At 40.6% G+C, this 27,641-nt stretch overlaps 2 protein-coding genes across 3 annotated transcripts in view; one reads left to right on the plus strand and one right to left on the minus strand.

Moving 5' to 3' along the window:
• The window catches only part of LOC143300512 (uncharacterized), a 133,991-nt gene extending 132,507 nt beyond the window's left edge, over nucleotides 1–1,484 (minus strand). The window contains exon 1 of the mRNA XM_076614243.1: nucleotides 1,171–1,484. The gene's annotated coding sequence lies outside the window, so the exon portion shown is untranslated. The remainder of the gene's footprint in view (nucleotides 1–1,170) is intronic.
• The window catches only part of LOC143300768 (RAB11-binding protein RELCH homolog), a 186,568-nt gene extending 164,589 nt beyond the window's left edge, over nucleotides 1–21,979 (plus strand). For both annotated transcript variants that reach the window (XM_076614692.1, XM_076614693.1), the window contains exons 25-27: nucleotides 12,590–12,706; nucleotides 17,466–17,616; nucleotides 18,272–21,979. In XM_076614692.1, the coding sequence (XP_076470807.1) occupies nucleotides 12,590–12,706; nucleotides 17,466–17,616; nucleotides 18,272–18,389 (386 nt within the window). In that variant the 3' untranslated portion in view covers nucleotides 18,390–21,979. The remainder of the gene's footprint in view (nucleotides 1–12,589; nucleotides 12,707–17,465; nucleotides 17,617–18,271) is intronic.
• The last annotated feature ends 5,662 nt before the right edge of the window (nucleotides 21,980–27,641 follow it).

Consider the following 27,641-nt stretch of genomic DNA (forward strand, 5'->3'; position numbering starts at 1 on the left):
ACACACACAGACACACACACACACACACACACACACACACACACACACACGCACACACACAGACACACATATATACACACACACACAGAGACACACACAGACACATATACATACACACACACACACACACACACACACACACACACACACACACACACACACACACACATATATATATATATATATATATATATATATATATGTATATATATATAATCAGTTTGTTTGAATAGCTTAGTGATTGATTCCCCGTGTGCACTGTTTACAAGGCTTGCACCATGTGGTGTGTGTGTGTGTGTGTGTGTGTTTGTGCCTTGGTGCCAGAAAGAAGCACCGCTTTACTCCGTCTTGGGGGTAGTGAGTTTTAAGCAGTTCAGTCAGTTCCTTGCAGTCTGCACGTGCTTGCCTCCCTCCAGATGAAGCCGCGAGACACGAATGTTCCAGGGCGTTGCACGCGAGCCGAATCGTGTCAGCGTGTTTTGTGCCAGTCGGGCAGAAAGCGGGAGGTAGGGTGGGGTGGTGGGGGGTGGGGGGTATTCTGTAGTTATGGCTTAAAACACGCGTTTATAAACTAAACCGACATTCTTAATGGAAAAAAAAGGAGAAAAGAAAAAAAAAAAGGTATGAAAGTAAGATTAGACGCAGTTGTTATGTTCCAACATCCATGCCCAATATATTTCTCAGGTGTTGACTGTTCCGACAAGTTCTCGACAGAGGTCAATACAAACAACAACGTTTTGTTCCTTTGTCAAATGCACACAACTCTAAAATAATTAATATTGTTCAGTGCATCCCAGTCAACTAGCACACAAATAGATAAAAAGTACTGATAATAACAAACCAAGAAACATTTTTCCCCTCTAAATTTAGTGTACATAAACTTTTTTTAATTTTTTATCTGAGCCCTCTTTATTTGGAACGCGCATGCGCGTGCACTGACGCACACACACACACACACACACACACACACACACACGAAATATCAACCACTAAACAACCTGAGAAGAAAATCGGCTGTGTGATGAAATAACGGAAAGAAATTTGCGGTCGACGGATCGCCCCACTCCCTTTAATAACAACCGGTCAAAAAGACACGTATAACAGAACTAATTTCGTCCTCGAAAATGCTCCGGCTAACCATGCAAGAGACTCTGACACTTCGGCACTTACTTGCTGATCGTTCAGTCGTCCGTTATAGTCGTTTCTAACGCGGTGCCGTCCTGGTTCTGGCCCCTTCCAGCTGAGAGAGACACACAAATAAAAACACGGCGTTGTTCACAGCAGGTACTCACACCCAACTTGGGAGAAGTTATAAATCACAGGATGACAATTGACTGTCGGTGCTTGAGAGTTGCTGTCTGTTAGATAGGTGATCGGGCTTCCTGAGAGAACTCTGTCCTCTGCTATTGTTGCGTGCAGGAACTGACGTTATCTGATCATCCATCGGCTGCTGTTGAGACAGTAGGCAAGATGCAGGCAGGGGAGAGAGGCGGGAGAGAGAGAGCGGAGAGTTAGGGAGAAAGGGTACGGGTGCTTCTTCCAAAAGTTCTAAGCCATGCTGACAGTCTTCTTACACGGCGCATGTTTTTTGTTGTTGTTTTTTTCGGGGCGGGGTGGGTGTGTTTGTGGGGGGGTGGGCGGGAGGGGGGTTGTTTTGTTGTTGTTGTTTTCACACAGACGTGCGCACGCACTACGCACTCTGTGCATGCGTGTGTGCATGTATGCATGTATGCATATGTCTCACTCCAAACCGCACATGTGCTCGCGAGCACACACACACATGCACGCACACGTATACATGCAAGCTTACACATTATGTGCCATCTGGCACACACTGTCACATACGCGCTCACGCATGCACGGACGCGCGCGCACACACAGACACTGATCATGTACTAACACTCACACAGACACACACACACACACACGCGCGCGCTCGCACTCACTCACTCACTCACTCACTCACACAGACACAGACACACAGGCACCCACCCACCCATCCACACACACACACACACACACACACACACACACACACACACTCGATATGAACCAGAGCCATTTCATGACTGAGTGTGGAGTTGGGGTGGGTGGGGTGGGGGAGCGGAGGGGATAGGTGAGAGGAAAGGGGGTGAGTACCGCCGGGATGAAGTTCGAAGAAAAACGTAAGAATGATCTTTCTATTTTCCCCGATTTCTTCTTCTTCTCCCTCTGACTGTGGAATCCTCTTATCTCACTCTCTATAGGCCTACTTTTCTCACGCTTCACCCCCCCCCCCTCTCCACTCCCCCCTCCCATCGCTGCCCAATTCCTCCTGCACCGTCTTCTTCATCCCTGGCAAGAGTGGAGACGGATCGACGCATGGTTTACCTGAGAGCGACGCATCTGTTGCCTTTCTTCCTCTGAAGCCTGTTTTTGTTTTCTCTTCACACGTCAGATCCCCAGAACGAGTTCGTTAGTTTACCCAGCTCTACTCTGGAATGAACACACGGTCTTTTTTTATTTTATTTTATTTTATTTCATTTTATTTTATTTTATTTTTTATGGCTGTCATTCATTAACACTTGTCATCATCATTCATTATCTTTCATCTTATTTTGGTGCGCGATGGTGGTAGTGGTAATGTTCTGTTTCGAATCTCTTTGGTTTTTAAAGATAATGTGACGCACTGGTTAAGTATTTTGCACGCACGCACGTACAGAACACACACAGACACACACACACACACACAGACACACACACACACACACACACACACACACACACACACATACACACACAAAGGCTGTCTGATATACACAAAAACAACGACGCAGACGCGAATAAAGCAGTTTAATTTGCTTGGATACGATGGGAACACCATGGAATCTCCGAACTTAACCATACGCTTGAAACAGGAAAGAAGACTGAGACCTGCATGCGCGCGCACTCACACACATATCTATATGTCTGTGTGTGAGTGGGGGCGTGGAGGGGGGGGGGGAGGTGGCAAGGAATTGAACAGTACGCTACCACGCGTGTTTCCCTCCGAAAACGAAGTACTAAGTACGACTACCTGCATAACATGGCGGGGGTAAAGACGGTCATGCAGGTAAAAACCCACTCGTGTTTTAATGTGAACGTGGAAGTCGCTACCCAAGAACGAAGAAGACCAGACGTCTGGTACAGCAGTCAGATACATTTTGAGTGTGGAGAGTGGAAAGAGGAGACAGATACACTTTGAGTGTGGAGAGTGGAAAGAGGAGACAGATACACTTTGAGTGTGGAGAGTGGAAAGAGGAGACAGATACACTTTGAGTGTGGAAAGTGGAAAGAGGAGACAGATACATTTTGAGTGTGGAAAGTGGAAAGAGGAGACAGATACATTTTGAGTGTGGAAAGAGGAGACAGATACATTTTGAGTGTGGAAAGAGGAGACAGATACATTTTGAGTGTGGAAAGTGGAATGAGGAGACAGATACATTATAGTGTGGAATGTGGAAAGAAGAGACATCATTTTAGTGTGGAAAGTGGAAAGAAGAGACAGATGCATTTTAGTGTGGAAAGTGGAAAGAGGAGACAGATATACTTTGAGTGTGCAAAGTGGAAAGAGGAGACATACATTTTGAGTGTGGAAAGAGGAGACAGATACATTTTGAGTGGAGAGTGGAAAGAGGAGACAGATACAGTTTGAGAGTGGAAAGTGGAAAGAGGAGACAGATACACTTTGAGTGTGGAGAGTGGAAAGAGGAGACAGATACATTTTGAGTGTGGAAAGTGGAAAGAGGAGACAGATACATTTTGAGAGTGGAAAGTGGAAAGAGGAGACAGATATATTTTGAGAGTGGAGAGAGGAGACAGATACAGTTTGAGTGTGCAAAGTGGAAAGAGAAGACATACATTTTGAGTGTGGAAAGAGGAGACCGATACAGTTTGAGAGTGGAAAGAGGAGACAGATACACTTTGAGTGTGCAAAGTGGAAAGAGAAGACATACATTTTGAGTGTGGAAAGAGGAGACCGATACAGTTTGAGAGTGGAAAGAGGAGACAGATACACTTTGAGTGTGCAAAGTGGAAAGAGAAGACATACATTTTGAGTGTGGAAAGAGGAGACAGATGCATTTTGAGTGGAGAGTGGAAATAGGAGACAGATACACTTTGAGTGTGGAAAGTGGAAAGAGAAGACAGATACAGTTTGAGAGTGGAAAGAGGAGACAGATGCATTTTGAGTGGAGAGTGGAAATAGAAGACAGATACACTTTGAGTGTGCAAAGTGGAAAGAGGAGACAGATACACTTTGAGTGTGCAAAGTGGAAAAAGGAGACAGATACACTTTGAGTGTAGAAAGAGGAGACCGATACATTTTGAGTGTGGAAAGAGGAAAGAGGAGACAGATACACTTTGAGTGTGGAGAGTGGAAAGAGGAGACAGATACACTTTGAGTGTGGAGAGTGGAAAGAGGAGACAGATACACTTTGAGTGTGGAGAGTGGAAAGAGGAGACAGATACACTTTGAGTGTGGAGAGTGGAAAGAGGAGACAGATACACTTTGAGTGTGGAGAGTGGAAAGAGGAGACAGATACACTTTGAGTGTACAAAGTGGAAAGAGGAGACAGATACACTTTGAGTGTGCAAAGTGGAAAGAGGAGACATACATTTTGAGTGTGGAAAGAGGAGACAGATACATTTTGAGTGGAGAGTGGAAAGAGGAGACAGATACAGTTTGAGAGTGGAAAGTGGAAAGAGGAGACAGATACACTTTGAGTGTGGAGAGTGGGAAGAGGAGACAGATACACTTTGAGTGTGGAAAGTGGAAATAGGAGACCGATACATTTTGAGTGTGGAAAAAGGAGACAGATACATTTTGAGTGTGCAAAGTGGAAAGAGGAGACATACATTTTGAGTGTGGAAAGAGGAGACAGATACATTTTGAGTGGAGAGTGGAAAGAGGAGACAGATACAGTTTGAGAGTGGAAAGTGGAAAGAGGAGACAGATACACTTTGAGTGTGGAGAGTGGAAAGAGGAGACAGATACATTTTGAGTGGAAAGTGGAAAGAGGAGACAGATACATTTTGAGAGTGGAAAGTGGAAAGAGGAGACAGATATATTTTGAGAGTGGAGAGAGGAGACAGATACAGTTTGAATGTGGAAAGTGGAATGAGGAGACAGATACATTTTGAGTGTGGAAAGAGGAGACAGATACACTTTGAGTGTGGAAAGTGGAAAGAGGAGACAGATACACTTTGAGTGTGCAAAGTGGAAAGAGAAGACATACATTTTGAGTGTGGAAAGAGGAGACCGATACAGTTTGAGAGTGGAAAGAGGAGACAGATACACTTTGAGTGTGCAAAGTGGAAAGAGAAGACATACATTTTGAGTGTGGAAAGAGGAGACAGATGCATTTTGAGTGGAGAGTGGAAATAGGAGACAGATACACTTTGAGTGTGGAAAGTGGAAAGAGAAGACAGATACAGTTTGAGAGTGGAAAGAGGAGACAGATGCATTTTGAGTGGAGAGTGGAAATAGAAGACAGATACACTTTGAGTGTGCAAAGTGGAAAGAGGAGACAGATACACTTTGAGTGTGCAAAGTGGAAAAAGGAGACAGATACACTTTGAGTGTAGAAAGAGGAGACCGATACATTTTGAGTGTGGAAAGAGGAAAGAGGAGACAGATACACTTTGAGTGTGGAGAGTGGAAAGAGGAGACAGATACACTTTGAGTGTGGAGAGTGGAAAGAGGAGACAGATACACTTTGAGTGTGGAGAGTGGAAAGAGGAGACAGATACAGTTTGAGTGTGGAAAGAGGAAAGAGGAGACCGATACACTTTGAGTGTAGAGAGTGGAAAGAGGAGACAGATACATTTTGAGTGTGGAAAGAGGAAAGAGGAGACCGATACACTTTGAGTGTGGAGAGTGGAAAGAGGAGACAGATACACTTTGAGTGTGGAGAGTGGAAAGAGGAGACAGATACACTTTGAGTGTGGAGAGTGGAAAGAGGAGACAGATACACTTTGAGTGTGCAAAGTGGAAAGAGGAGACAGATACACTTTGAGTGTGCAAAGTGGAAAGATGAGACATACATTTTGAGTGTGGAAAGAGGAGACAGATACATTTTGAGTGGAGAGTGGAAAGAGGAGACAGATACAGCTTGAGAGTGGAAAGTGGAAAGAGGAGACAGATACACTTTGAGTGTGGAGAGTGGAAAGAGGAGACAGATACACTTTGAGTGTGGAAAGTGGAAATAGGAGACCGATACATTTTGAGTGTGGAAAGAGGAGACAGATACATTTTGAGTGTGCAAAGTGGAAAGAGGAGACAGATACACTTTGAGTGTGCAAAGTGGAAAGAGGAGACATACATTTTGAGTGTGGAAAGAGGAGACAGATACATTTTGAGTGGAAAGTGGAAAGAGGAGACTGATACATTTTGAGAGTGGAAAGTGGAAAGAGGAGACAGATATATTTTGAGTGTGGAGAGTGGAAAGAGGAGACAGATACATTTTGAGTGGAAAGTGGAAAGAGGAGACTGATACATTTTGAGAGTGGAAAGTGGAAAGAGGAGACAGATATATTTTGAGTGTGGAAAGAGGAGACAGATACAGTTTGAATGTGGAAAGTGGAATGAGGAGACAGATACATTTTGAGTGTGGAAAGAGGAGACAGATACATTTTGAGTGTGGAAAGTGGAATGAGGAGACAGATACATTATAGTGTGGAATGTGGAAAGAAGAGACATCATTTTAGTGTGGAAAGTGGAAAGAAGAGACAGATGCATTTTAGTGTGGAAAGTGGAAAGAGGAGACAGATACATTTTGAGCGTGGAGAGTGGAAAGAGGAGACGATCGGTGGTTGGTCATTAACATTGGGGGATGGATGACTGGGCGGACTAAGCACCAGACAGTCACCTTCCTCCAGACAGCCCCTTCGTCACAGGAGAGCGTTTGCCAGCGCGCGCGCATGTGTGTGTGTGTGTGTGTGTGTGTGTGTGTGTCAGTGTGTGCGTGCACGCGCTCTGGGCGATCTGGCCTCCTAAAGTGTATTTCTCTGAGGATTTGTAGAGATTATACGCAACAAAAGCGAAAAACATCATTTCAAAAGTAGTATTGCGTTGTATCGACTGCGAGTTTTTGTGTGTTGTATGTTTACAATTTTTTTCAGTAGCCATTATTTTCCATGTCTATTTTTGATCAGCTAGGACTGTCCTCAGTCAAGTGTTAAATGGACACACGCACACACACAGACACAGACATACACAGACACACGCACAGACACACACACAGACACACACACACACACACATACACTCTTTCTCTCTCTCTCTCTCTCTCTCTCTCTCCGTGTCTGTCTGTCTGTCTGTCTGTCTGTCTCTCTCTCTCTCTCTCTCTCTCTTTCTCTCTCTCTCTCTCTCAAGCAAAAAAACGTGAACACTTTCATTTTGTCAGCCATGTTTATGACAAACACATGAATGGTTTAAACCAACTGAAAGCATTTGCTGAAGGTGGGAGGTGTATTTATCAAGAAAAAAAAAAAGAAAGAAAAAAGCGGAGCTAAAAATTCATACACTTCAGTTTTACGTCAGTGGAAAAATTTGAGACAATGAACAAGTTAAAGTTTTTTTAAAAAAGGAAAAAAATAGCCGAGATAAGATATGTTTTTTTTGGGTTTTTTTCAAGTGTCAGAACGTTGAACAACTAATAGAAAATAACCACCGATAATATATACACGGCTTGATCGTCTCGCTAGTAATTAAAGCCATCTGGTCTGCACATAGTCGATGTGATTGAAACTGTGATAAATCTTTTATGGCCGATGAAAACTTTCAAGAAGATCGTTTAATTAATTAAGCTTCACGTAAATAGCTTTTTTTTCCCAGTCAGAAATAAAAATGGATCTTATTTGTTTACACTTATTCCACATCAGTTGAATTGGCTGAATTCTTCTCGCAAGTTCGTTATCAGCGGTAAAATACAAAATGTCATGTTTTCACACAAATAGTTAACCATAGCTTTAATGAGACTGAGGGGGAGGAGGACTGAAAGAAGATTGAGTGGAAGAAGTGGTTTGAAAGGACGGGTATGTGAAGGAGGGATGGCTGCAGGCAGATGGGTTAGCAGGAAAACAAGTTATTTTGGTCTCCAACTCTGAAACAGTGACGGACTCAGGACGGGGAGAAAGGTTCCGTTGAATAGGGTGGGTACTAACTTGTGATCAGGAAAAACACAACACTCATCGGCTGTGTCCTGTAAAGTCTTTCGTTCCTTCGCTGTTTCTGTTGATGTCTGTCTGTCGGTCTCTCTGTCTCTCTGTGTGTGTTAAACACACACACACACACACACACACATGCGCACACACGCACATACATACATATATACTAAATAAATAAATAGATAAATAAAGATGTAGGCTTATATAGTGCAGTACCCCCATCTCAGATGGGGTTCACCGAGCTTTACAATGAAATATTCAAATTTAAGGCTAAGTGTCGTAAAATATGTACAAAGTCTACACAGTTTCACATGACAAATGGCTAAAATATACAAATGTAAAACTAAGTGACATAATATATATATATATATATATATATATATATATATATATATATGTGTGTGTGTGTGTGTGTGTGTGTGTGTGTGTGTGTGTGTGTGGGTGTGAACTGACACAGGCGCCATCACAGTCTCAAATCACACAGATGCAAATCTCAGCAAACCAAAGCACGTCACATTCACCATCGTCAAAAATAAACACCAGGGAACCAGGTTTCACGAAAAGCACACCAAAATCATCACAGATGCATACAGACCAACACAAAGAGCACATCCAGCAACAAAAATCTCAGCAAGCATTGGGAGATGGAAAATTTTCCGTAAGAAAAGTACAGTTTGAAAATATATGTTTTGAGTGTTCTCTTGAATGCGGATGTTGGGGTGTAACGGAGATGTGAGGGTAGTGAATTCCATTGTTTAGGTGCAACAAAAGAAAATTAGGAACGTTCACCATAAGTTTTAGTACGAATCTTTGGAATGGAGAGTGTGCACTTGTCATTTGAAGAACGGAGTACATACAAGGTCATGAGATCAGCGCTCTTAGTGTAAAAAAATGGGTATTTGATTTTTGGCAACAATATTGAGAGGAATCCCACTGGCGCCAGATCTGATTTCACGCATCCCGAGGTGCCCCTTGAGAAGTGAGAAAAGGAGGACCAAACTTGGATAGCGTTGACCAAGGAACCGCCTGCACCCTCCGCCCACCTCTTCCCCATACTGTCCCGACTGTGGTGCCTGCCAGCGGCATTACTCTGATATTCTCGAATCCCGGTGTAGCATCCCAGACTGTCCCCCACCCCGGAAACGTCCCTGGGGGACAATTTGACCGCAGGAAATGTCCCCCCCGGGTTCTTTCTCACCGTTCATAATGTCCTATGTGGACATTTTCAGCGGCCAAAATGTCCCCCTTCTTGCGTTTTAACCTCGTTTTCAAATGCCCCCCTTACCTTGAAAATGTTCCCCCCTCTTAACAGAACATTTATTACATCTGCGAGCGCACGGTGTATTCCCGCGCACGTATATGTATGTGTGTGTGTGTGCGTGTGCGTGCGTGCGTGCGTGTGTGTGTGTGTGTGTGTGTGTGTGTGCGTGCGTGCGTGCGTGTGTGTGTGTGTGTGTGTGTGTGTGTGTGTGTGTGCCTCTGCAAAGGGGATGTCACGGGATACATGGAGGACATTTTCAGGCTAAGGGAGACATTTCAGAACGAGGCTAAAACCCAAGAAAGGGGACATTTTGGCCGCTAACAATGTCCGCATGGGACATTATGAACGGTGGAAAAGCCCCCGGGGGACATTTCCAGTGGCCAATTTGTCCCCTGGGGACGTTTCTAGGTGGTGGACAATCTGGGATACTACACCGGGTCACAGCCACGTTAAAGTTTGTTTTCATCATATTCAGGGATATCTTTCTCTGCTTTTATTTTTTCTTCCAACTTTCTGTTCAGTTTAATAGAGTGAGATAATGATTGTCGGGTTCACTTGCGCATGCACACACACACACACACACACACACACACACACACGCACGCGCACACACACAGATAGAGGTACATCATTCGTGCAGGAATGCCCCATCATCTTTCACACCATTCCACAGTGAAAAGCGGTGGACTGTACATGCTATGCTTTTTCCTTGGAAATAGTATCATCAGAGATTTTGGTTTTGCTTGTGGCTGCCGAGAGACACGGCATTGTCAGCCCCTGAAATCCTGATCGATTGATGAATGGACAGGCATGCAATGAAATTGGTAGTTTGACATTCGATCCCCTTGATTTAATAATAAGATATTTTTGCATTTTCATTGTATCATATATTTACTTAGTTGTGTTTGTCACTAATTTGATTACATTTTATAATTTTGACCCGTGTGGAATAAGCCATATAAAAATGATAGTATTTGAATTGGAAAGTTTGTGTCTATTATATTTTATTTGCTTCTATTTATTTATGGCATGGTGAAAGGAGACAGACTGAAACATCAGACATCAACCCAGACTGAAACATTAGACATCAACCCAGACTGAAACATTAGACATCAACCCAGACTGAAACATCAGACCTCAACCCAGACTGAAACATTAGACATCAACACAGATTGAAACATCAGACATCAACCCAGATTGAAACATTAGACATCAACCCAGACTGAAACATCAGACCTCAACCCAGATTGAAACATTAGACATCAACCCAGACTGAAACATCAGACCTCAACCCAGATTGAAACATTAGACATCAACCCAGACTGAAACATCAGACCTCAACCCAGACTGAAACATCAGACCTCAACCCAGATTGAAACATTAGACATCAACCCAGACTGAAACATCAGACCTCAACCCAGATTGAAACATTAGACATCAACCCGGACTGAAACATCAGACCTCAACCCAGACTGAAACATTAGACATCAACACAGATTGAAACATCAGACCTCAACCCAGATTGAAACATTAGACATCAACCCAGACTGAAACATCAGACCTCAACCCAGACTGAAACATTAGACATCAACACAGATTGAAACATCAGACATCAACCCAGATTGAAACATTAGACATCAACCCAGACTGAAACATCAGACCTCAACCCAGATTGAAACATTAGACATCAACCCAGACTGAAACATCAGACCTCAACCCAGATTGAAACATTAGACATCAACCCAGACTGAAACATCAGACCTCAACCCAGATTGAAACATTAGACATCAACCCAGACTGAAACATCAGACCTCAACCCAGATTGAAACATTAGACATCAACCCAGATTGAAACATCGGACATCAACCCAGATAACATCAGACATCAACCCAGATTGAAACATCAGACATCAACCCAGATAACATCAGACATCAACCCAGATTGAAACATCAGACATCAACCCAGATTGAAACATCAGACATCAACCCAGACTGAAACATCAGACCTCCACCCAAAACCCATGTTGTTGTTCAAGGAAGCAAGAACAAAAAGAGGCAGCCAGTGACTTGCATTGCAGGCTGGGGATGGGGAATAATGCTCAGGTCAAAGAAAAAAACACTTAATAAGAATAGAAGAAGTGTGTGTGGGGGCGGAAAATCAGATGGAAGGAGGGAATGTGTTGGTGGGTGTGCATGTGTGTGTGTGTGGAGTGGGGGGGGTCCTTGGCGGTGGGGGGTGCTGGGAGAGAGGTGTTCCCTGAGGAGTGTTGCCAGGAAGCAGTCAATACTGTGTGCTTTGTTACAGGCTTCTGTCTTTTTGTTGTGTAGTCTCTGGGTTTTGTTTTGCTGCTGTTGGCTGTGTGTGCGTGTGTAGGGGAGGTGGTCATATGGACATGTGCATGCATGAACCTCTGTGTGTGTGTGTGTGTGTGTGTGTGTGTGTGTGTGTGTGTGTGTGTGTGTGTGTGAAAGTGAGACCAGGAGAGGTTGGGTGTTTTTTTTTTAATACACATGCACACCTATTAACTTGTGTGTATGTGTGTGTGCTCTTATATTGCTGTCCTGATGCTGAATATTTTTCAGTAAGATATTTGAAATGGTCATCTGTGAGTGTGTGCATGTGTCTATGTCAGTATGTGCACATCATGCAAGTAACTATGTACTATTTGCAGGAAACATTAGAGACTGCATGCATATGTAATTTAACCTGATATCTGTACTGTTGTTCGTATGTGTGCATGGTGGTTCGTGTGTGAGTGCGTGTGCGTGTGTGTTATTATCCATCATATAATACCAGTATATTACTATTAGTAATATAAAATGTACATGTGTTAGCAATATAGCATTATTATCAATATTATTATTATCATTATTTTTTCCCTTATAGTCTATTGATTTTTCAGTTTTCTGTTTCAGTTAATCAGTTTATTTATCTATTCACTTGTCTTATTTCATTTGATTATATTTCCCCTCAAGGGCTGACAAAACGTGTTGGGTCAGGCAGGTCAGGCATCTTACTTTGCAGAGGTGGTGAATCGCATAAGGATTTGTGTGAATGCAATGTGGCCTCCTTGAGCAACTGAATGAACTGAAGTCTGTGTGTGTGTGTGTGTGTGTGTGTGTGTGTGTGTGTGTGTTGCAGTCATCCTTCCTCGCCTGGCAGCCATGGCGTCTGCCAACAACCAGATGAGCAACGAGACCAAGAAGGCCGACATCGCCCGTCAGCTGTTTGATGCCTACAGTGCCATGTCCTGCTGCTGTATCCTGCCTGGCTTTGCCCTTGTTGTTCTTGTTTGTGTGGTGTGTGTGTGTGTGTGTGTGTGTGGTGGTGGTGGTGGTGGTGGTGGTGGTGGTGGTGTGTGTGTGTGTGTGTGTGTGTGTGTGTGTGTGTGTGTGTGGTGGTGGTGGTGGTGTGTGTGTGTGTGTGTGTGTAGTTGTGGTGTGTGTGTGTGTGTGTGCGCGCGTGTGTGTGTGATTCTATCTTGCTCCTTTTTTGCTTCAATTGCCCTTGTGCCTGCACAGACATACACACATCTGTTAAAAAATATGTAATGGTGGTTTAACTTCATATGTGTGTGTGTGTGTGTGTGTGTGTGTGTGTGTGCGTGTGTGTGTGTGTGTGTGTGTGTGTGTGTGTGTGACAGTCACTGAGTAGTCACTGCTGTCACTATTTACCGTACATTATGCCCTCTGGAATGTAGGACAGCAACAGAGGACTGCCACTCTCGTCTGTTCTGGACCATTTCTGAGTCTCTGAATGGTATACCAGGTGTGCTTCAGGGTCTCGAGTCACCTACAACTGTTCTGCGCCAGTCGTTCTTCGGCCTTACTCTCTTGCATCTACCTTCTGGTGTCCAGTGTAGGACTGTCTGGGTGATTGTTACCTCACTCTCAGTGATTGTTGCCATGCTGTCTGCTCTTGATGTGTCCAGTCCATTTCCATCGCCTTCTCTTGATGATGGTTTTGGTGTTCTCTTGATCACACTGGGTGGGTAGTTGTTGACTGGAGAATTGTTGGCCACCTGCCCAAGGAGTCCCTGCAATGGGTGGTATTGGTGCAAAGACTTTGACTTCTGAATTAAACCAAAAGGAAATTACACCACTGTGGGATAATTCTGTAAGAAATCACAAAAAAACATCATTTGGGGTCTTGTGGAAAATGAAAGAAAAATGGATATTTCCCCTCAGGAGATGGAGATGTTCTTGCTTTAGAATTAAGACATGTAATTTTTGAGAAGTTTACTTTTTGACATACTATATTATATGCACCTAGCTCTCAGCCTATTTACACAATTTGATATGTTTGTAGTCAGGTGTGCTTACATGAACAGCTCCCTGTGGGGTGCTGGCAGGAAGCCTTGTGAGAAAACTGGCACAGGCTGCATGGAAGTTGCGTCACTTGGAGGCCGTAAAAACTACAGTCTCTAAAAACAAAAATCAATGCTAAATTGAAAAAAAAGTGAAAAGTGTAGGTTAGTGAGAGCAGGAGGAATAGAGAGGCTGATTTTTTTTTTCTGTACGTGTTTTGGAATGTGTAAACTCTGTTTACTTTCACAGAGAGAGAGAGAGTGTGTGTGTGTGTGTGTGTGTGTTCCTAACATTTTTTTTTTATATTGTGTGATATTAGAAAGAACTCAGTAGTCTAAACATACAGTATTTGCTTCTGTGATAATAAGCGCATGTTGTCTGTGTGAGGATGCAGGTATGCACATGTTTTAGCCATATCTTCATGTAGCTTTGAGTGTGTGTGAATATGTAATGCAGCCTGTGTTAGCTAAAACAGGAATTTACTTGACAGTTTTGTGCACATCCTAGCAGGGAGGAACTTTTTATGTTGAGTCATCACTGATGACTTTCACAGTTGCTGGTTGAGTTTTTTTGGAGTCTCTTCACTACAAACGTTTTTCCTGTGTGTGTGTGTGTGTGTGTGTGTGTGTGCACTTAATTTTGGCATTGGTGTGTATCAGTTTGTGTGTGCTTTGTTTTGGTATCTGTATTTTCCCAGGATTTGAAATGAGAAGTATGAACTTTTGTACAACAATAGAGCAAAAACAACAACAAATCTTCTGTAAGTTGAGGTTAACAATTAGTGGTAATTTTTTTAGAGACAGTCTCACAGAAAATTATATTTATCTGTAGTTTTCCAAAGAAAAAAAAATCCTTTTATTTCTTTATGACAGTAGAACAAAACGCGAAGAGTAGATGGTGATGCTGTTCTGTTGTTCCAGACATAAGTAACAGTCATCAGCATTTACTGTCATGGAGATGAACTGAAAGATTTGTGAATCTGTGTGTGTGTGTGTGTGTGTGTGTGTGTGTGTGTGTGTGTGTGTGTGTGTGTGTGTGTGTGTGTGTGTTAGGAATCATGAATGCCAGAAACAAGTGTTTGACACTTGTGTGCAGGGGAGTGTGAATCAGATATCAACAGTCTGTCTTGGTCACATTATTTGTAAGCAATGTAAATCATATGCTGAGAGGAAGCTATATATAAGTTTTACAGAACTCTCTCTTACATTTAGTAACATCACATCTCAGTGTCTCAGGAAAAAGTCATAACTGCAGTCTGAAAAAAAAAAAAAAAAAAAAAAAAATCCTTAGTTTAGTGTTAACAATTTCTCTGAATTTTCATTTCAATTTCCACAAATTACAATATTTGTAAAACCTGATTTTTAGAACTGTTGTGATGAATTGTACTGTTTGTTAATTAGTTAGTTGTAATGAGTTACATTAGGAGTGGCAGGCTGAGTGAGGTGTGTGGTATGACCTTTAGTTACAGGAGAAACACTAGGCTGAGTGAGGTGTGTGACCTGACCTTTAGTTACAGCAGAAGTAACAGGCTGTGTGGCATGACCTTTAGTGAAAGTAGAAGCGACAGGGTGAGGAAGGTGTATGTCATGACCTTTACTTAGATAGAAATGATAGGCTGAGGGAGGTGTGTGACATGACCTTTAGTTACAGTAGAAGTGAGAGACTGAGGGATGTGTGTGACATGACCTTTAGTTACAGTGACAGGCTGAGGAAGGTGTGTGACATGACCTTTAGTTACAGTAGAAGTGACAGGCTGAGGGAGGTGTGTGACACGACCTTTAGTTACAGTGACAGGCTGAGGAAGGTGTGTGACATGACCTTTAGTTACAGTAGAAGTGACAGGCTGAGGGAGGTGTGTGACACGACCTTTAGTTACAGTGACAGGCTGAGGAAGGTGTGTGACATGACCTTTAGTTACAGTAGAAGTGAGAGACTGAGGGAGGTGTGTGACACGACCTTTAGTTACAGTGACAGGCTGAGGAAGGTGTGTGACATGACCTTTAGTTACAGTAGAAGTGAGAGACTGAGGGAGATGTGTGACATGACCTTTAGTGACAGTGACAGGCTGAGATGGTGTGTGACATGACCTTTAGTTACAGTAGAAGTGAGAGACTGAGGGAGATGTGTGACATGACCTTTAGTGACAGTGACAGGCTGAGGGAGGTGTGACATGACCTTTAGTTTCAGTAGAAGTGAGAGACTGAGGGAGATGTGTGACATGACCTTTAGTTTTAGTAGAAGTGACAGGCTGAGGGAGGTGTGTGACATGACCTTTAGTTACAGTGACAGGCTGAGGAAGGTGTGTGACATGACCTTTAGTTACAGTAGAAGTGAAAGACTGAGGGAGATGTGTGACATGACCTTTAGTGACAGTGACAGGGTGAGGAAGGTGTATGTCATGACCTTTACTTAGATAGAAATGATAGGCTGAGGGAGGTGTGTGACATGACCTTTAGTTACAGTAGAAGTGAGAGACTGAGGGATGTGTGTGACATGACCTTTAGTTACAGTGACAGGCTGAGGAAGGTGTGTGACATGACCTTTAGTTACAGTAGAAGTGACAGGCTGAGGGAGGTGTGTGACACGACCTTTAGTTACAGTGACAGGCTGAGGAAGGTGTGTGACATGACCTTTAGTTACAGTAGAAGTGAGAGACTGAGGGAGATGTGTGACATGACCTTTAGTGACAGTGACAGGCTGAGGAAGGTGTGTGACATGACCTTTAGTTACAGTAGAAGTGAGAGACTGAGGGAGGTGTGACATGACCTTTAGTTTCAGTAGAAGTGAGAGACTGAGGGAGATGTGTGACATGACCTTTAGTTTTAGTAGAAGTGACAGGCTGAGGGAGGTGTGTGACATGACCTTTAGTTAAAGTAGAAGTGACAGGCTGAGGGAGGTGTGTGACATGACCTTTAGTTACAGTAGATATAAGCTGAGGGAGGTGTGTAAAATGACTTTTAGTTAGGTGTTTACAAATTAAAAAAAAAAAAAGACAAACACACACATATAAATATCAAAAAGGAAAAAATTGAACACGAGATACGAAACATTATTAAATTATTCATCCCTCCTGCCCGCCCCTCCCACTCCCTCCACCCCCCTCCCCCCGCCCCCACCCACACCCACACCCAAGCACACACACAATACACACAAACATGCGTGCACACACACACACATCATAGTACACAATCATAAATAGTACACAAAAATACAACACACAAATTCTGAAACTCTCAAACTCCCTCATTCAATGATAGTAATTTAGTTTAGACTGGAAAGGGATAAGCTGTTGTGAATTATTCGGAGTTTGGCTGCCTACATGGTGGGGTAAAAACGGTCATGCATGTAAAGGCCCACTTGTGTACATATGTGTGAATGTGGGAGTTGCAGCCGACGAACGAAGAAGAAGACAATGAAGAAGAAGGTAGGTCTTCAGACTGGATTTGAAAAACTGCAACGAAGATGAGTGACAGAGAGGCTGAGGAAGTTGGATTCCAAAGAATGGGGGCTTGGTATGAAAATCTGTGTTGGCCATACGTTTTGGTTCAAACAGGGGGGATCCTAAGCAGGCGGGTGTCAGCAGTTACAGCAGAAGCGATAGGTTGAGTGAGGTGTGTGACATGACCTTCATTTACAGTAGAAATGACAGGTTTAGGGAGGTGCATGTGTGACGTGACCTTTAGTGACACATGACCTTGACATTGTGCCAGTCCTGAGTGAACAGCTGATCCAGGAGGCCATGTTGCCAGGACTACGCTGTCTGCGTCAGGACCTGGCCATCATCGCTCCGGAACATGAGGAGGTCGTGTCCTCCATGATCCGTGACTATGAGGCCAAGCTGGAGAATGCTCGTCCGGACAGGTGACTGGGATTTGTGTTTGTGTGTGTTGGGGGGCAGGGGTGGGGTGAGGGCTTGGAGGGGAGCGGGAGGGGGGTGGGGGTAGGGGGCAGGAGTGCGTATGGGTGTGTATGTCTATGTATGCATTGTGTGTGTGCATGTGCGTGTGTTTCTGTGTGTGTGTGTTTCAATTTCAGTTTTTCAAGGAGGGCTCACTGCGTTTGAGCAAATTCATGTATGCTACACCACATCCGCTAAGCCTGACCAGCAGCATAATCCAGTGTGCTTAATGAGGCCACAAGTGCATACACATATTTATGTATTATTTAGAGTGGATGTCTTCCACAGAATATTGCCTGAGGACAACACTTTTGTTTCTGTGGGGAGAGGGGTGGGGTTAGAAGAAATGATTAACAAATATGCATGCTGCACACGGGACAAAGGTTTATCTTCTCATCCAAATGACGAGACACTCATTTTGATTTTCCAGTCAAACTTGGGAGAAAGGGCGAGAGCAGGAATTGAAACGAGACCCTCATGGACACAGTATTGGCAGATGAGCTTATTATCCGTTCTGTCACCTTCCTCTTCTTTGTTATGTAAATGTGAAAAGTATGTGTATATTTCATGCCATACGCATGCCGAACTCATTGCGTCATAAAATTGTTTCATGTTCAGCCGCAGCGGGAGTGTGGTCAGCAGTTCAGCGGAGGACATGAAGGCTCGAGTGATGTCTCGGATCAAGGACACCACCTCAAAGGCCAACATCTCCAACATCTTCACCCGCAAAAAGTGACCGCTGCCACCCACGGTGTCCCTTGGTCAGGTCTGCCCTGTCTGTCTGGAACAGACACCAGATAGGCTGTGGATACTTTATGGCATTGTAGCTCCCCTGCACAGGCTCAGTGTATATATAGTGTGTGTGAAATGGGGTGCTTTGGAGAAATACCTTTACCCTTGTATTTTTCATCTTTTTTATATATTTTTTTGTATATCTTTTTAATAGAATTGGTGGCTGAGTCCAGTATAAAAATTGAGAGGTCCTCTGAGCTGTTAATCGTACAATGGTCTTTCTAAAACGTACATATTTACTCCTGTATTTCTCATCTTTTTTGTTTTGTTTTTGATAGAATTGGTGACTGAGTCCAGTATAAAAATTGAGAGGTCCTCTGAGCTGTTAATCGTACAATGGTCTTTCTAAAACGTACATATTTACTCCTGTATTTCTCATCTTTTTTGCTTTGTTTTTGATAGAATTGGTGACTGAGTCCAGTATAAAAATTGAGAGGTCCTCTGAGCTGTAAATAGTACAATGGTCTTTCTAAAACATTCATCTTTACTCCTGTATTTCCCATCTTTCTTCTTTTTTTTTATTGATAGAATTGGTCACTCAGTCCAGTATTGAAAAAAATTGGGGGCGCCCTTTGAGCTTTAAGATGTGTGAGGACCTGCAGGACCTTTGCTGGAAACACTTGCCTTCACTGGTAATGGTGTTGATGCTTGGTCCAAGGATAAGGTGGGGAGAGGATGTTCAGGGTGCAACTTTTTTGTCAAAATTGTCTCTTCACTTTCATTCCCCTTGTTCTTCTTCACTGCAAGTTTGACAAAAGGTTTAAAAGAAACTTCACCCTCACCTTCACAGGCCAACCATTCATCCCAAAGCAAGTGTCTTTGTTAAGGTACATCATTCACCGAGTGAGAATATTGCACCAGAGGTCTTTGTTGTTGGACAGAACTGAACTGCATTTTGTGTCCTGATGTTGTTGTTTTTTTTCCTTTGGAGATAATCACTTTGTAACAGCAGTAGGCTTAAGTTTATTTTGGACATGCTCTTTTCTTTTCTTTTCTGTTTTTACTTGTTTTATGAGGTGTAACAGACATAGAAGTGTTGACATGCACTGACACCGTAAAACTGACACTCATTTGACAGCATGAGGCATACAGCTTACTGTTGTATGACATTTTGTGTGAACTCAAGATGCCAGAGGACCAGTATGTTGTGAAATTCCTTGCATTACACCAGTGCACACTGAACACCATAATTATTATCATCGAAATGCTGATACTTTTGCTCTGTAGTTGTTGACCTATAGATATGTGCAAATAACTCTTCATCACAGATGATTGAAATGCTGGTACTTTCCTCTAACTGTTGGTCAGTAGATATCTGAAAATAACTCTCCATCACGTACGGGATGATTAAAATGCTAGTACTTTCCTCTGTCGCTCTTGATCTGCCACCAGCAAGAGCAAAGGTACACGCAACATTCGTTTCACAATTATAAAATATTTTAAAAGTGTGTAGTTCACCTTTTCAGACTAGAAAATGCTGCCAAGCATGTTGTTCTAAGCCTACACCCAAACCCATATGTTGTAATACTCCAATTTTTTGTCTGTTTTGCTTATGTTAAGGTTTGTACTTAGTTGAATCCCTTGAGTGCCAAGCATGTATCACATATGGCTTAGTGACATCACTGATGACGTCAGTAGAGGAAGGGAAATAACCCTGGAAGGCTGAAAATTCACACAGTTTATCCAGAGTGGTGTATTTCTGGACCATTTTCTGTTTTAGGCTTATTGTTTTGGATATTGTTTTATGACTTGAAACACCACTTTCTACTTTTTTCCCCTGGCTCTAAAGTCAGTGTTGTTGCATTAATTCTATTTACTATCTGCAAGATGATAGCTTGCCTGTACTACATCCCTCATAGCAGATCTGTAATTGCTACCATTTCGAATTATTTTTCAAAATCAGTCTAAATCTCCACACCTTCATCTTTTATTTCTCACTTTCCAAGTGAATTTTTATTTCACAGTACATATGTTATGCAAGATAACTTTCTGTATGTGTATATTTGTGATGATTCTTTTTCTTTGTTGTCAACTCTGTGTGTATATGTGTAAAGATTCTTGCATTTTCTTTTGTCTCTTCATGAAATTAAAATGTCTTTTTGTCTTCTTCATTCCACTGGCGTCTTTGCGTCAGTGTGAACAGCACATATTTGTGTGAATTGATGACGACTTGCGATTGAGTTTATTTTATCTTGTGAAGCATGTACTGCTTTCTGTGACGATTTGAAGTGATTTTGTCAAGGTTAGTGATGGGCTGCAGGGTACCTAACTAATCTGTTCTGTTGAAAGATAGTTCATGGTGAATTTAGTTAATGGTGATTATATTTTCTGATGATTTTCTGAGATTATTAAGTGTGTGATTATCTGATATGATCATTCCTTTATTTACTGATGTTTCATAAATCTGTGTTTATTTGTATTAAACATTGCATTTGTTTTGCTTTTTACTTTCGTCTTGATTATCGTGTATATATTACAATTATATAACCTTTTGCTGGATTTGGAAACAGAGCTTTAGAATAAAGAAATCTAGTTGGACAGTATAAAAACTTTGATCTCTGAATTTCAAATGGGCATTTAAAAAGAAAAATTAATGATTGAACTCTAAGAAAGGTCACTTTAGGCATTGTGTGCCACATTTTGCATAATATTATTTAAAAAATGGATTTTCTCAAAATTACTGTTCCTTCTGCTATTCCTTCTTTTTTTCCTTTTCTCTGCTTTTTACTTAACCTCAAAATTCAGTGTGACACCTCATTACCTTTACAGAGCTATGGTTTTCTTTTTGCTGTGTGTGATTGTTTTGCTGTTGGATCAAGTATTCCCTGTGTGTGTTTGTTATTGTGCTTTTGTGGGAAGAACAATCCAGTGCTGTGTAAAAAATAGAGTGGGTAGCTCAAGCAAAACAAGTGACTGAACCTTAAGATTTTATATATGAACTTCGCACTCCTTGCATTGACATTTGAGGTTTAAATGTACATAAATGTCATTCAGCTATTATTAGTTGAAATGATAGTTTTCCTCTTTTTTTTTCTTAAATATGTAAAAATCATTTTTAATCATCTAAAGTAAAAGTAAGAGTTGTATTCTAGCCTTTGTCACTTCATATATTTTGTAACATCCTTGATTTAAAAAAAAGAAGAAAAAAAGGGTCAGGCTTGATCCATCTCAGTGTGTGATTTATAGGACATCATAGATAATAGTTGTGTGATTAGCCTGTCAATGTAAGCAGCTAAGCATCCTGGGTGAAAATAATGTAGCCAGGACTATCCTTATAAATATTCATGTACCATTCTGGATAAAAATGGTGCAGCATGATTCATGATTGTTCATATTCCTATAGAATCCAAGGCAATTATTGTGCTGTTTCACTTGTTGTTCATATTCCTCTTGCATCTAAGGTAATTTTTGTGAAGTTTCACCAATCTCTGCAGATACATAGTTCAGTAGCTATAATGGGTTTTCCACACAAGTACCTTCTAGTCCTCAAATAACTTTCAGTGCAGTGACAGCTTAAAAATGCATACACAGCTCTTCCAGTACAAACATGTAATTGCTGGTGATAAACTAAAAAGTTTGATGAATTCAGTGTAGATTCCAGCATAACCGGACAGGTGGAGATATAAAAGATACCAGTGTGGAGGAGGTATTTGTAACAATGATTTTCATCTCATTCAGGAATACATTATGTAATTCAAAGGTGTTTATTGGAATATCTCTAGTGAGTAGCTATTCTCTATTTTGGGTTGTGGTTAATTTTATACCTTTAGCGTGTTGCTATTATTTGGTTTGAGTCCTGATTTAACCATTTACTTCAGTCAGGATTGCACCCTGATTTTGATTTTTTTTTTTCATGGCAAGCATAACTGCCTGTTCTCAAGAGCCTTTACTGTTATTATTTTGAACTTTTTCTATTCTTAAAAATGTTCCAGTCGTTATGAAAGGGTTTCAGAATCTACTTTGGCACTTACAGCTGCAGGCTAAGCATTATATAAATGCATATGATTATTATTAGTACGTTTGAACAAATTTTTTGAGTAACTTCATAATGGATATTAGTATTTTATCTCAAAATGGAACAAGGTGTGTAAGTTCTTCAGAGAATATGACATGATTAGGATGGAAAATAAAAGATCACCAAGGCAGCATGATGATCAATCCACCATCCCTTAAAGGATATTTCATAAATGTATACAAATGTCAGATTTGATTGGTTCATTTTGGTCTCTGCTGTGGTTCATGTGTGGTTATCACATGGACAAATGACATGTTGATGTGTTGATGTGTATTTGGACATGTTAGGAAAATTGACCATGAAAATGCATGTAGCTGTATAGTTGAAACTGACTATGAAAGCACTTTTTCATTCACATACAGTACAAGTAAGGAAAATTGACTGTGAAAGCACTTTTTTTTCATGCATGTTTATTACAAGGTAGGAAAATTGACTATGAACAGGGTTTTTTTTCATAAACTTATTGTAAAAGACAGGAAAATTGATATGAAAGCACTTTTTTTTCATAAACGTATTGTGCCAGATGGGAAAATTGACTACAAAAGCACCTTTTCATTCACATATATTACAAGGTAGTTGGAACATAATTGACAATGGAACGCTTTGTTTTCATAGACATATTGTACGAGATAGGAAAATTTACTGTGAAAGTACTTTTTCACTCATATACAGTATAGCAAAGTGAGAGCTGTGTGATCAATGGTTTCTCCATTGCAGTGAGAATTTGTTTACAGCTTAGTCTTTTGTGAAGGATGATGCCTGTCAAACTTGGAGGCAAAGTTTGCACTGGCTCTTCATGCTGCAGCCTTGGGGGTTAGTTGGCCTTTGGGAACCACCCCTAATGCGGACTGTCCTAAAACCCTCTTGGCCGAGAGAGTGGGGATGTAACTTGGGCAAGACACTCTCCACCATAATCAAATTCTAGCCCAGATAGTTTGGACAGCAGTTGCCTCCTCTGCTGTTCTGATGGTCATAGTTGGACACAACTGACTATCATACATATGTAGTACAAGGTGTTTGGAACATTGACAGTGAAAGCACTTTATTATTATTATTATTATTGTTCACCACATTTGGTACATGTTTCACAATTATATATTGACATGGAAAAAAAACCCATGGTAAACTGGTCAGTCTGTGAGGTCCTAGGGCACGGCACAGTGCAGCCACTCCAAACATGGCCATTTAGTGTTGTATACTGTCTGTTTTTTTTGTTTTGTTGTGTGTGTGTGTGTGTTTAATGGTACTTGAATATTCAGCATTTTCACTCACCATTGCATGGTGAATTTTAAGGATGTCAGTTTTGTTGTTGGTGTTTTCCTTAAAACTTGTGCCTTTTCCTAGAATTAATATTTGGCTGTGATTTGTACTCCTCCATACTGTATATAATGCAGTAGCTTTGGTAATGTTGAAGATATAAATAACATTCAGTTACAAGCTTTAGTAATGTAGTTTCAAATCGCAATAATATTACAGACCTTTGTCTTTGGAAATACTCAGCTTTTGAGTTCAATTTCGTTGGAATATAATTACTGAGTAATGTTGAGAATATGAACCATTGGTGCATTTTAGTTTGAGTACTTGGGAATTTGTGAAATAATCATAAGAACGCTTGTACGCAGTGGGGAAAGGATAAAGAAAGGATTGACTGGTGAATCTGAGGACGATAGGGCTAATTACTTATCTAGTTCTGAATTTCTTGAATTGCATTTTAATTTTTTTAAAGATATGTATGTAACAGCTCTTGACTATAACCTAGTCATCAGCAGGGCAAAACAACTGGTGGATTCGATTGTTTACAAAATGCAGTGGTAGATTAAGTGTTATAAGATATATGTATATCTGAATACTGCATATAAAATGTGTCAAACCAGGGAACAGGTAGTTTGTTTTTAGTGATTGTGGTTAACAGTTGTTCTGAATGTCTAATCTGACAGTACAAGTTTTTAGCAGATTGTGGTAAACTGTTGTTGTGAATGTCTAGTCTGACACTACTTGTGCCTAAAAATTTTGGTTTTCATTCTTTGTGACTTTTGTGTATGATTTCATTCCTTCATCTCTTCTCTGTTTTGGGGATTGTAATTATATCCACTATAAGGCTTTAATATTTTGTGTATCCTATTTGTGTATTTGTATGACTCATGATTGTATAATGTTACTTGTCTGGCTCATGAATGTATAATGTTATTTTCCTGAGTGTTTATCTTGGTCACAATTAAGGCATTTTTATTAGAACTCAAGGATTTCTCTTGAGTAAACTGTAGCTTGGGTGTAACCATGCTGTGTACATAACGTTGCTTAATGACAAAGTGCTGTTTGAAAAGTGTATGTTGACTGTGTAGTCAAGATGTATGTGTGACCTTCCATCACATGTCACCTTTTTGTCATTTTTTATCATTCTTCATATTTTCTTAGAATAATCACTTTTATGCTCAAGCAGTAAAAACCACTTTCAAATATAGGGCCAAAACTAGTTTCCTACTTAAATATTTCTGTTCAAGGCCTTATTAAAGGAACATCCTTTCTTTTTGCCCCCTAACTGTATAAAAGAGACTTGTAATTCATGGTAGAAGTTGTAACATTTATGTTTTAAATTGGAATTAAAACCTCTTCTGGAAGCCTACAGTTTCAGGTCAATTTTGTTTCAGAATCAATGGAGAGGAAATATTCTTCCCATTTTATTTATCTCCCCAATAATCAGCAGCCTGTGCTGGGGTGTTTTTAAATTTGAAATTCAAACCCAAGTACTAAACCATAGGTATACATATACTTAAAGTGTATCAATCGCTTTTTATAATTGAATTTCAAAACCCAGTACATGTACTAACCTGTTACATATTCAGTTCTTAACCAGAAGCAATTGTACTGAATCTCAGAACTGTAAAAGTATTTCTCATGTACCTCTAAATCACAGTATCAGAATGCACTGGTTGTTTTAAACACCAAATTTGTGGTAATGTCTTTTTTTTTTTTTTTTTAATGTATATTTTGATTCAATCAAGCAGTTAGCAAAAGGCAAGATATCTAGACTGGCCTATCACATTGTTTTTTTTTTGTGTGTGCTTTTTTTGTTTTTCACTTTTCATATGGCGTTTTACATTGTTGTTGGGATTTTTTTCAGCTTTCCATATGGTAGTGTAATAATATAATTGTAACACTACAACAAAAATATTATTCATCTATGTAATGTTGACAGTGTAAAATAGCAAAATTCAGAATGAAAAATATTAAAATGCAGTTTGAGGTTAGTGCACTCTTCCTGTCATTTCAGTTAGATAATCAGGAGCTCTGTTTTGACTGTTCATCATTTCACATAGCTTCCTTTCACTTCTTGGTTTGAAGTGGCTGACTTTACTCCCAGATGGTGTTGGCAGTCGGTGAGAATTGCTGGAAAACACTCCATGACCAGGTTGTATGAGCCACCTTAGCAGCATTGAGTTCATGCAGTGTTGGGAATTTTCCCATGCGCACGGAAAATACTCAGTGCTAGGTAACCTTTGTGCTGCTTACAGAACCATGCCATGCAGATTAGAGGCATGCATGCTTTTTCCCTCTGTTTTTTTAAATTTTATTTTATATAAATTAAAAAAAAAAAAAAAAATTTTTTATTAAAGTGTTGCTTATGATGAATTTTCCATGATTACATTCATTCATGGTTGGTTACATTTTTTTTCAAAGTTGTGAAGCAGAGAATGCATTTAACGTTTGATATGTTCATCATGCTGTGTAGTGATTATATTCATTTGATGTTGTGAAGTGGGAAGTAACTACCATAAGTTATGTAAATACTAGAATATATTGTTTGAAATATCTTCACCGTCCAATATTCCAGTACATGCCTTGTCATTCATTTCTTCGGTGTTGTTAGATGTCTGTCAGTGAGGAATATTGAATAGAAAGAGTGGGGTGGGCTTTTTTTCTGGCTGTAGGTTGTTAGCATGCTTAACAGGCAAGTGTGTAAGAATTTAAATAAAATTCACTTTTTCAGTGGAGCATTTTATACCCGAAAAGGAAGTAGTGGTATGTTATCACGAAATTACAGTCCTATTATCTGTATAACTGGTAATGGCAGAGGTGGTGTGTGATCACCATGACTAAATTACAGTGATATTATCTGCTTGAACTGTTTTGAGGATGGGTCAGATGAGTTTTAACTGGGAATGACAAAAGAGAGAAGTGTGTGTTTCTGATTCTTCATGAGAGAGTGACAGGCTTAGTATCCTAATTTAGTTCATGGTGTCAGGTCCTTTGTATGGATCTGTGTTCAACAGTTTATGAATACTAACAAAAGATGGCTGCTTGTTTCTGTGCTATTTTGAGAGCAGTTTAATAATAATAATAATGTACATTTATATGATGCCCTTTCTTTCTTAGAGCTCAGGGCGCTTTACACGAAAGAAACAGTTACCTAGGCTGTAATTTTTGGTTAGGGGTGTTAAAAATGCAGTTCTTGTGTCCATAGTAAATAAACGTAAAAGAGGACATGCCCAGAGTCCTTATTGAGGTACATGTTTTGCATGTGTGGTTTTGGCATGTCTTTGCAGTGTTCCCCATTTAGGTGACTCTTCAAGTTAAGTTAAGCAGGTTCCCAGGACTTTTCTTGTGTTCTTTCTGGACACATAACTTGGCACTTTCTAAACTTACTTTTTATTTATTAATTATTTTTCAACTAGAGCTTAGGATGTCTGAATTGCTCATTTACTGTTTGGTTGTCATGCTGGTGTGTATTATGTAATATCTTAAATTTTGTTATGTTGCAGTATGAAATTTTTGTATTTGGCTTTATTTCCTGCATTATGTTGTTTTTTGTATTCAGGTTCTTATTTGTGTTAATCTGTTTTTTTGTTGTTGTTTTTTTGTTTTATTTTTTTAAAATTCCTGACAGTTCCATGGAATGGTTTTATTTTCACATTCCATGGGATCAGTAATGATGGTCATTTCAGCCTTGACACGACACTGTGCAAACAATTAACACTCATAATCCAAAACAACTCCTCTCTCACAGCATACTTTTTTTTTTTTTTTTTTTTGGTACTTGGGGAACACTGCAAAAACAACAACAGTTAGGGAGCATGAGGTACAGTACCACCCAGCCAGCGTAGTCAGTGTCACTGGGTTCTGAGAGGGGGAGAACCTAATTCTGTTACCATTTGAAAACAAGGAATAGGTGTTCAATCTTTC

Source organism: Babylonia areolata, chromosome 26 (assembly GCF_041734735.1).
Source record: "Babylonia areolata isolate BAREFJ2019XMU chromosome 26, ASM4173473v1, whole genome shotgun sequence".
Classification (NCBI taxonomy): domain Eukaryota; kingdom Metazoa; phylum Mollusca; class Gastropoda; order Neogastropoda; family Buccinidae; genus Babylonia; species Babylonia areolata.